The 11,662-nt window shown below is 37.5% G+C and overlaps 1 protein-coding gene across 1 annotated transcript in view; it reads right to left on the reverse strand.

Moving 5' to 3' along the window:
* Positions 1-10,931, reverse strand: part of itga4 (integrin alpha 4) — a 33,786-nt gene extending 22,855 nt beyond the window's left edge. The window contains exons 1-11 of the mRNA XM_067410753.1: positions 10,577-10,931; positions 9,684-9,796; positions 7,678-7,775; positions 6,383-6,512; positions 6,174-6,241; positions 5,965-6,094; positions 5,052-5,137; positions 4,452-4,514; positions 4,230-4,367; positions 2,864-2,972; positions 1,855-1,949 (exon numbers count right to left, since the gene is read on the reverse strand). Of these exons, the coding sequence (XP_067266854.1) occupies positions 1,855-1,949; positions 2,864-2,972; positions 4,230-4,367; positions 4,452-4,514; positions 5,052-5,137; positions 5,965-6,094; positions 6,174-6,241; positions 6,383-6,512; positions 7,678-7,775; positions 9,684-9,796; positions 10,577-10,776 (1,230 nt within the window). The 5' untranslated portion in view covers positions 10,777-10,931. The remainder of the gene's footprint in view (positions 1-1,854; positions 1,950-2,863; positions 2,973-4,229; positions 4,368-4,451; positions 4,515-5,051; positions 5,138-5,964; positions 6,095-6,173; positions 6,242-6,382; positions 6,513-7,677; positions 7,776-9,683; positions 9,797-10,576) is intronic.
* Between the last annotated feature and the right edge of the window lie 731 nt (positions 10,932-11,662).

Consider the following 11,662-nt stretch of genomic DNA (forward strand, 5'->3'; position numbering starts at 1 on the left):
TTATACATCTTTGCATTGTTGTTGGCACATTGAGGCCCTGTTTACACCTGGTATTAAGATGCGTTTCACAAGTGGACGATTTACAATACAAGTGTAAATGGGGGTCTAAAATGTTTTGAGCTTGTCAAAAACACATTCGACCGGATTGCTTTTGTAGGGTAGACGCTCATGTGGTCAAATGTGATCGAACAGCTGCAAAAGATGCCTACTCTCCGCCTACTTACCTAACGAGTACACATTATGGGAAGCACGCTAGCCAGATGGGATTTCAACTTTGTCAGCTGAAGACCCAAGTTTGTTTTGAAGATAAAAAAAATGTACCAAGCACAATGTTCTCTCACCATTCCTGATTTCTAACACGCACTCACAGCGTTCGGCGTGGGCTATCTGAGAAGAAATGAAAGCTGATGCTCTCCGTATGTTTTTCCCCTATCTCCGGTCGCATTCATATGTAAATTGAGCAAGCTTATTTGTCCATTAGATCGAAAGATCTGGAAAAAACCCATACATATACCTCGCCCATAAACCCTCACCTCGAACAAATCAGGACAGGAGTGGTTGCGGACAAAAAAGACAGATTAAAACACCAGGGGCCCTATTTTAACGATCTGAAACGCAAGTGTCAAAGTAACTTTGTGGGCGGGTCTCGGCGCTGTTGCTATTTTCCCGGCCGGATAAATGGCTCTTGCGCCCGGCGCAAATCTAAAATGGGTTGGTCTGAAGTAGCTTCATTATTCATAGGTGTGGTTTGGGCGTAACGTGAAATAAACCAATCAGAGCGTCATCCAACATTCCCTTTAAAAGCAGGTGCGCAAGTTCCATTATGGATTGCTATTATTATGGCGTATTTACCAGGCGCACGCCAGGAGCGGTTCACAGCCGAGGAGACTGATGTTCTTGTAAGAGCAGTGAAAGACAGAGAAGTTGTGTTGTATGGGGATGGGAGAAACCCACCCAAAATAGCGTCGGTTAAACAGGTTTTTTCACATCTTCGTGGCACACCACATTGATTTCCGTCATCTCATGTGTTAATATTTTTTTAGTGTAACATATGATTTGCAAAAATAACTGTTGCATCTGTGTAGATTACATGAGCAAAGTGTATGCGCTTTGTGCACGCTATACATTATGGTCAAGCATGCGCCCTTAAAATAACATAATGAACAACGCGCAACGCGCCACTGACTTTAGACTAGGTTTTGTCTGGTCAGTGGCGCAATTGTTTAATGGAACAGTGCAAAATAGGAATGACACATGCGTCGGTGTACAAAGTCAATTGCGCTGGGTGCAAGATAGGGCCCCAGGTGTAAATGGGTATGTGTCTTCCTCTTCTACTTGTGATCTGTTCGACCAAAACGCTTCTTAATACCAGGTGTAAACAGAGCCTTAGATGCCTTTACACAAAATTGACAGGTATTTATTTGATAAGTTTGTGTTACATGGGAATCAAACCCATGATCTTTGACACTGCTTGTGCCATTTTCTATAATGACTGGAAAACCACAGTACTGTTACAAGCTAATCACTAAAAACATCCTGTATGTAATCATTTTGGCCTGAAGTTAATTAGATGAACTTCTTCCTAAACATTTGTTTATAACTGGACTCTCATGACTTGGATTTGTCAAGTCCTGATCACTATATGTGGAGAGAGAGGGAGTTCAGGAAATTACAGCAATTAGACTGGACGCTTTCTTCTTAGTACTCCAGTGTGGACGGAGAGAACAAGAAAGACTCAAAACAATAGGGCAGTTCGCACAGGATGGGGAGAACCGCTCAGGTCTGACCTTTCCCGCTTGCATTTCATTATTCCCCGCCTGTAATATCAGTATAAACAGCAGATGGAGAACGTACTTGAGAGAAACTACGTGCAATGCCACTTCTCCTCCCATTGTAGATATATATAGCACCACGCAGATCGTCCTCCTGAGGGGCTCCAATGGCCACATCTGAAACACAGGTACAATTGCATAAGCTTTGTTCCAAAACATAGGGAGCAGTCAAACATAGGGAGAATTTTAAGACATCATACAGGCACTATCAAAACAAAGACTGTTTGAAAAGCTATGCAGCATAGATATGCAACTTATACCATTCAGAAGTTTGTGGTAAGATTTTTTCAAAATAAGGTTTTGAACAGTTGTGTATCTTCTTTTCTAATGTCAAATTCGAATGTAGCATTGCATATATCCTTCAAAGAAAAGGTTAATTCATTCATTCATTCACAATGTGAAAGTAATCATTACAAATATACTTAAAACTCATGCCAACACTGATGTGTAGTGTAATTTAATTCATTAAAAATGGCCAATATTTTCTGTACAGAATATCTATGTAGGTAATAACCTAAAGCAGAACAATTGCCATTAAGAGTTTCTAACCATGAAAAAATTATTTATATAATAATTTTGTTGTGAAAATAAATAATTTATGCTGATGCACTGGCAAACAAGTTGTTAGCGAGTACTGCGGTACTTTATGGTAACTGACTTATCCTTCTAACCATGTTCTGTTTCTAAACCACGCCGATCACTCTTAGAATGACCAAGCTCATCTTCAAATGTAAATCAGGAATCTAGCCTTCTAACCACTCATATAAAAAGCCAAAGTGAAGATGGTTTCATTGAAAGCAGAGATGATTTCAATGTAACAGTGTAAAAGAATGAGGAAGTGAAAAAAATGAGGTTTACCATCAAACCTTGCTTGAGGAACAAATAAACACTGATAGGTGCTATTTTAAAACATAGTATAATTTTACGGCACTTGAATGTTAAAATAAAGCAATTCAGCGTGAGAAACGTACAAAATGTAAAGGTTTATAAAGGTTCCATACTCAAACACTGATGTATTAGACATACTATACCTGGATATCCATCATCGTCAATATCTCCAAGGTTTACGATGGTTTCTCCAAATCGTGCTGCGTAAGAGTCACTGCCGACTAACTCAAAGTCTGCCTCTCTCAATTTAGCCTGAGAAAGAGACAGAGAGAAGCATGATGTTAATTTCAGTATTAGAAACAAATGTAATTAGTATATCGTTGTTTAGATTGTAATTCATCTTAGTTTCTCAACTTAGTACACTATACTATGTACAAATGAATGAAGTGCACCTGCGTTCACTGTTCATTTACAGCAATAGGCCTGTTGAACAAACTGTTTTTGTGCAAAGTATTATTTTTGAGTCTCTTTCACACTGATAAGAAAAAAACGGCGTGGTATCGCCGGCGATACCTTCCGACCTCAGAGTGTTAACAGTGACCTGAAAGTATTGAGGAAAACCATGCAGTAAATAGTGACGGTCAAGCAGTCTCAAGTGTTAAAAGTGTGGTTATTTTTGGTGCATAAGTAGTTAATTTTTGACATTATGGGAAAAAGGAAACCTGTTCTATTAGTACGGCCTTGGTTGTCACGATCAAAGCAAGAATACATCCTTTACTCAGAACACAATAAGATAATACAGCTCAGAAAGTAGATGTGTCATATTTGCTGTACTGCCCTTAAAGGGATAGTTCACCCAAAAATGAAAATTATCCCATGATTTACTCACCCTCAAGCCATCCCACGTGTATATGACCGCCTTCTTTCAGTCAAACACAATCGGAGATATATTTAAAAATATCTTTATAGCTTTATAATGGTAGTGAACGGGGGCGTGTTTTGAAAACCAAAAAAATGCAACCATCCCTCATAAAAGAAATCCATACGGCTCCAGGGGGTTAATAAAGGTCTTCTGAAGTGAAACAATGCATTTTTGTAAGAAAAATATCCTGACTTTATAAAATATAATGACTAGCATAACATTACATTATGCATCAGGTCAAAGGTTACTCTTCTGCCTCAAATCGATGCGTACAGTCGTCTGCCGGAAGCTAGTTATTTGAATTTATACATTTTATATATGGATGTTTTTCTTACAAAAACCCATCGCTTCGCTTCAGAAGCCCTTTATATTAACCCTCTGGAGCCGTATGGATTATTTTTATGATGGATGGATGCTTTTTTTGGTCTTCAAAACACGCTACCGTTCACAACCATTATAATGCTTGGAGGACTATTAGAGGACTATTAGACTAGAATATTTTTAAATGTATCTCTGATTGTGTTCATCTGAAAGAAGGAAGTCATATACACCTAGGATGGTTTGAGGGTGAGTAAAGATTGGGATAATTTTCATTTTTGGGTGAACTATCCCTTTAATTGATGCTAATCTATATTTTGCTGCCATACCTCTCCCTGGTTTATGTAGACATGTACACGTCCCTCCTCCCTCACTGAGCTGAACATAGGAGCTCCCACCAACAAATCAGACAGTCCGTCTGCATTCAGGTCAACAGCGCACACACTAGCACCATAATAAGAGCCGAGCTGTAAACAGGAGCAAACATCACCATTATGATAATTCGGAAGGAACATCCATTAGGAACACTTAAAATTCTTGAAATTTCTTACCTTCTTGCCCTTGGTTACGTTAACAATTTTCAAAGTGTTGCCCTCAATTCTGAATATGTAGGCCTTGAGTAAAAGAAAACACAGGAGTATGGGAAATGGGAACTATAACAACTGCAGCCAAACAATGGATTGTATACGCTGACCAACGTTACATTTCCGTATAGTTTTATCACAAATATGAATGGTAGCTGGCTGATAACTCATTCACCAGTCTCAGTGTCTTTGGTAAAATCATTAGACACAAGACAGTTACTCAGAAAACTCATAAACACAGCAAACTCAGCACATCTGAAAATAAAAAAACCTACTTCCTCTTCCGCACAGATGGAAGAAGAGTTTAGTTTAACCGATTTACCGTTCACAACTGCCTCACAGAGCAGATGTCAAGAGGGTCTCATATATAAAACCATTTTATACACAACCGCCTGGAATCGTTGATATTCAGCATGGGCTATTGTTATTAAGCTATGTACAGTGTGTCAAAATTGTCAGTCTAAGCAAACTAGAGAGCTGCAACACTAAACTATACTCCAAAATTGGGTCTGTGCTAATACTCAGATAGGTGAAGATGATGATGGTGGTGGTGGTGTTAACCCTTACTTTTCCAGTCTGTTCATTCTGGGGAGCACCACCCACTATCTCAGTACTTTGAGGATCTAGAAAGTGTCCAGCACCAACAGAATAACCTGATGGGAAGAAAACAATACATGGTGGTGAAATATCCAAAATGGCCATTCAGAATCTGCAAAAACTGTAATAAATAAACAAATAAATAAATATACTAACAGACGATTTGTTAAAGAAGCTATATCTTCCTAAACTAACCCTTACAAGTTGGTTTTGTAGCTTGAATCAGTGACATTACAATGCTTGTGATTACTACAAAAGGATTTTGACATCTTATGGCATTTACAAAAAGCAATTTCTACCAGATGAAATACAAATATATCAAATTTATATTAGGATTAGACATTTCTTATCAGGCTTGGACATTTAAATTCAGATGTTTTCCATGACAGCAGGAACCCTGTACTAAAAGCGACTACAAGGCATTATAAACAATATGTTATTTATAGTAACATAATTTTCTGTATAGCTGCTTGAAACCATGCGTATTGCAAAAAGTGCCCTACAAATGACTACAACAGTAGTCAAAGAAATCACAGGAAAAACTATGAATAAAATGAGGTTGCCAGGAGATGAAAACAAAGTGACAAAGTAACCATGTCATATTTTGCAACAATTTGATGCTTGTGGATTATGCAACAGTGCTTCCTGTTCAAATAGAAAAACGTTATGCCTCATAACTGCAAATATCTCTTCCCTTCTGCTGCTAGTCTTGAGACAATGATGATCATTGAAGGATGTTTATCTTTAATTTTAAACATTTTATCAATATTTGATCACTGTATCTCTAAACCCTCTTAGAATTTGAGTAGTATTATAATGCTTCATAATGTTGCCTACTAGGATTTGTAACAAAGCAAATACCATTGCCAGTTTGAGAACTCACCTAAATAACTTCCATAGAGAACTGCACTGTCATCATCCACATAAGCAGCTGATATGTTGCTTGTGGTGTTGACGACAAGAACGGATCCTGTCCAGTATGAGGTACCAGGAGCTCCCATGACCATCAGGTCCTACAAACACAATGCATCATTACCAAATCAACTGAATTCAATGCCAGCTCAATCAAAATGACATAGGAGCTCTGAATACCTCTGTGTATATGTTTGATATTCCTGCTTGGCAGGATCCATAGCCTTCACCAAACTTCCTTTGATGGTCTGAAGAGAGAAAAAAAAACCTTCAGAAAAGTAGTGTACACTTGACACTAAGGAGCTTCAAATGGTGCTATAAAGTAATTATGCTGAGTCTGAACCTGTGAACCACAATACAACTGACACAGCAGTAATTGAAAGGTGTACCTTTATAGCAGGGGACAATACGATGGACGTGTTTCAAGTCTGGGCTGTATCTGAAGCAAATACCATGTGGCAGCTTGCTATGATTGTCTTGTCTACTATAGTAGACATTCTTCCACCGATGTCCACATGCCTAGAATTTCAACCATCATAGAGTCAAGTCAACACATATTTACTCATCATACATATTCCATGTGATCCACCAATAATTGCATTGTTTGCTCCAAAACAATCATAATTTAGTTATGGTAGCACTTTATTTTACAGTCCTACACTGTAAAAAATTGTAAATACTAAAAATTTATTTTTTACATGAAAAAGTAAGTTCAGGCAAGAATTTAAAAAAAAAAAAAAAAAAAAGTAAATTCTGTATTAGTACTCAATTTAAGCTTGAAGAAATTAAAGCGTAAATATCAACATTATAAAATTAAGTAAAACTACTCAACTTTTCTGATACTGGTGTTCCCATCATGCACTGGGCCTTGAATAATTAATGAGGTCGATTTTTCACTGTTCTCCAGCTGTATTTACACTGTTTTTATCATTGCTTTTGTGGTTATATTTAGTAACTTGCCATTTTGTGACATTTGGAGTTAATTTTCTACTCAAAATGGCAAATCAAAAACACTCAAAAACGATCCATCGAATGTTACTGTCATCGTGTATTGTGTACCAAGAACTGAGGTCTCTGTGTTCAGATGCTGTGTTATTTCTAATTTGTAGATATGGTGGCTACACAATATCTATTGTATTATTAACTTAGATGTTTCTAAGTAAAGCATACACGTGAAAAGCATGGTTTAATTCAGTGTTATATTGTTTGAGAAAAATATATTGCAAAAGAAACTTCAACTAAGTAGAAATTACTCAACTGTTTACTAGCCAGGTTAAAATTATTTATTTTCTTTGTTAATTTTACTTAACTTGGTTAAGTAGAGTTACTTAATTCCATATTTGAAATTTACTTAAAAAAACAGGCGTGCAAAAGCTTGCAAAAGAAAAGTTAAGTAAATTTTACTTATTTATTTTTTACAATGTACACACTATGTACTTACTAAAGTAGTTACAATAACTGGGTAATAACTAGGTACTATCCCTGAACCTAAACCTAACCTTAACCCATGCAGTTTCCTTATATTACCCAATACTTTCTAGGTACTGTAAAATAAAGTGCAACCTTGGTTTCCCACCTTCTCTCTGAAGTAAATGAGGGATTTTTCCGTTTAAAATGAATAATCATAGTTATGCATTTACTCACAAGGTAGCACAATCAAGACAGTTAAGACTAAAAGACATACCAAAACATGGCCTTTTGAAGACTGCTGGGACAGACTTACACCCAGCCACTGGTCATCATTCTCTGCCAAACAGTGTTTTCCACAGTGCTTTACATCTCCTGAAATCATTCAGTGAAATGCGCCCAAATTAATACACAATCATTCAAGAGTCCAAACTGCTTACTTTGAGGAAATTGTGCAAAAGGTTAGCGATGCAGAGATGTTATACATGCAGTACAAGTGTTTTTCATCTCAAGCAAATTCACACCTGTGGCTCACACACTGAACAACACAGGATGAGAAACTTGCAAACACTTGGTGACAAGCATTTCTGAAAGAAGCATGCTGTGATGTAAAAACTGTGCTTTTTATAGACATGGTTAGAATGTGAAAGTGCCAACTATGCCCTTATGAACTCTTGTTATTCTAAACTATATTAAACTGTTACCATTCAGGCCTGCTCGCACCAAGGACGATAACGGTAACGATAAATTTATAGTTCTAAAAATCATTAAATATAAAAGAACAGCAGAGTCCATACCACAAATATAACAATAATGGCACAGAGAAACAATATCATTGGAATCACTTTAAGAACATTTTTTTTTCCCCCAGTTAAAGAACGATAAAAACATTGACATCCTGCTTTAAAGCATCAGATGACAAAACTGCAGCATGCTTAGAATAAACAAAATTGGTTTGGACACTAATATAGTTATTATTATTGGTGTGAACGGGTCTTTAAGATTGTTTCTGAGGAAAATATGAGTGGTCGACATTTAAGGAAAATGTGTGTGGTTTTGCCCATGCAAAACTTCACAATGTGGTCTTGTAGATGGTTGCCAGGGTGTTGCATGTGGTTGCTAAGGTATTTTGAGTTTTTTTGCATGTGGTTGCTAGGGGTTGCATACTGGCCCATGTCAAAAGCGCCAAATCTAGTCCCTAAATATGGCTCGGGTCTCTCAATGCATGTCTATTATATATTTTTAAGCCATTTTATGAAACTCGTAAGCCTGATTGCTTAGAAAAGTAACAAGACACGACGTATAAGCCGATTAATGTTTACAACAGAAAGACAGCGATGTGAATTACATGCTAAATTTGATTCTTATGTCTAAAGGTTGTTCATACTTGTTTAAATAGGAGCAATAAAAATAGTGATACTCGCCTTAGCAAATGCCACTTATAACGAAACTTTCTCAGACACATCAACTGAACTCGGTTATGAAACTTGGTGGCACTCCAGCCCAGCATGGCTGGGAAATAATTTGTTTAGCTGCATTTTATTTGCGTGCTATATATATATCCTGTAAGCTTGACCTACAAAGAAGACTATCCCCCATCCCTTGTTTCGGGCAGGGAGTATAAGCATCCTCTTCCTGACAGGAGGAAACTCTCCATAGTCTGGTTGACCCCGCATGGGGAATTCATTCACAGGACGTTTTCACAGCCAGGGGTCTAGAAAGCACACGAGTTCAGTCAGAGCGAATTCAGAAGTGTGAAGTCTAAGCGGTATAACGTGGTCAAATGGAAATGCTCAACTGTTCAGAGTTAGTCAACAACAAACAGAAGGACAAAGAAGAGGAAGAAAGAGGGAGGAAGAAGGAGAGCATTGTTAAACTAAGAAAAATGTTTAACAGATTGTTAAAGTACATTCTATGCCATTAACTGATTTATATACTGTATTGTCTGAGACTACAAGTGGAAATCCTTCAGTATACCAATCTCAGTGAAAAGATGAATTGGAAAAAGGTCCAGGAATTCAGAATGTCTTTGGTTTTGTTATTTGGTTTATCCCACTTTAGCTTCAATGAGCTCACATGAATAAAGCCTGATGATCATGTTCTCCAGCATGATTTGAGAAGCAAAAATCCTTGTTTTTCTGGGTTTAAATGGGATTGTTATGCTTTGGTGAACTTTTGGACCCCACATCAACTTCAACGAGAACATTATTTGAACCCCCGCCATTCAGAAAAAGACAATTCAAGAAAAGCTGGACTTCTGAAGGGAATAGAAGGAAGACCTACCAACATGGAGCTGCTCACATTGGGAGTTCAACAAACTGCAGTTGTAGATGGCTCCAGGATTTGTGGTATTGGGATAAAAGCTGGAATCAGCCACAGGTGCTCCAACTAGCAGCCTTAACAATAAATATGACAATAAATACAGTCTACCACTTGTGGCTCAGTAGTTTATGCATACAGTGTATTTTGTGACCATTTGTAACCAACATCAAGATTTTAGAAGGAATCTTTCATTATAAATGGTCCTGCAGTGTGACAAATGAATTTAAGTATGAATTTTTCATATAGTCTCTGAATGATTAATTAGTCATAAAAGCAGAGAGCATAATGATTACAAAGAATTAGAATTCTACAAACATGAATTCAGGGGTGGAAATGAACCGAGTTTGGGGCAAAATAAACTGTCTCAGATATACAGTTCTTTTGCAACATTTCACAATATTCCACTAGGCATATCTTGGTTAGTTCAGCATTTCACTTTGAATTAAAAACTATTAATAATGTGAATGTGATGAACCACTCACAACAACTCTTGAAACAGTGATTAGAAATATACAAATTGTGACTGAAATATGCTGTGTCTGTAGTAGACAGCTAACAGTGACTGGACGTATGTATTAAATATGCTATCCGAGGTTTAATTTTGATTGTAAAGGTGAATTCCATAGTTATTCACTATTATTTTAGATTATTCAGTGTTATTTCATTGATTCAATGTAAGTACTTACACATTAAATGAAAACAGAAAACATACTAGGCAGAAATAAACAAAATCTCTCAAAAATGTATTAAATACCCCTGAAACTCACTTTCAGGGGGCAAACATTAGTTTATTTCTCAAACTGACTCACTCGCCCTTGACTTGAAAACTTCACATGCATGTTTGAAGCACTCACCAAGTATCATCAGCATGCTGGTGCAGCAGAACAGAGTATCCGAATAATGATCCATTGGGTCCATTAAAAACTAAAGGATGCTCCACATCCAGATTGTAGGAATCACACAGAATCAACAGGTACCACAGGATCCAAACTACAAATCTCCACCTCAGTAAATCTCTAGTGAGTTGTGATGAAATCATCTCGTCATCAGTCATAGCACCACACACAGTAGCCTACACAGAAGAGAGCCAATGCTGCCTCAAGACAAAAGTGCAAAGAGTTCGAAAAAACTTTTTCTTAATGCATCAGGAAGTTGTCATTGTAGTTGTGAGATCGCGATGTGCGCTGGCCTGTTGCGCTCCCTCGTCTCATCTGCTCGAGCGCGCCTCTCGTTTCATGACGTCACACCGCTCTGAGTAAAGGGAAGCCTTTGAAGTGAGAGCAGCGCGCCGCAGGGGCGTGCCCGCGCTGAGAGCGCCGGACAGCGGACACTTCTGACTAGCTCTAACGGTCTCCAGACACTGGATAAAGGAAATGATGAAGAACACATGTATTAACCGTCATATTTTCTGTTTGACGCCCCAAACCACATTGAATACCTCAAAAAAGTATTTTTTTCCCCAAAAAAATATTAGGAGAACTGATAAAACAGGATTTTTAATTTTATTTTTCTATTGCTATAATTTATTGTATTAATCTAATTCACGAATAAAACTATTTAAAGGTAGGCAATTTTTTCATAAACACTTTTCGATATTCTGGTTGAAACTCTCTTCACATCCTGATCAGTGGCGGAGCCAGGATTTGTTCACAGGGGTGGCCAGGCAGGGGCCAGCAACCAATCTGGGGTGGCACAGAAATCTTCATTATTTCAACATAAAAATGAGTCTGACTATAATGTACTGGACTGTGCCTACAACACAATTGAATACAGTTAATTTGTACTTAAGTGTAATTCAGATAGTGAATTAGATCATGGAAAGCTGAGTGAATTTGACCTTTTCTTTTCCCCATTTTTTTTAATCATTCCTCATTTTCAGGCATATAAATGAAGGGGCTCACACTATAGCTGAATTTCAACTTGTTCAGGCAGTTCAGGTT

This window comes from Chanodichthys erythropterus, chromosome 14 (assembly GCF_024489055.1).
Source record: "Chanodichthys erythropterus isolate Z2021 chromosome 14, ASM2448905v1, whole genome shotgun sequence".
NCBI lineage: Eukaryota > Metazoa > Chordata > Actinopteri > Cypriniformes > Xenocyprididae > Chanodichthys > Chanodichthys erythropterus.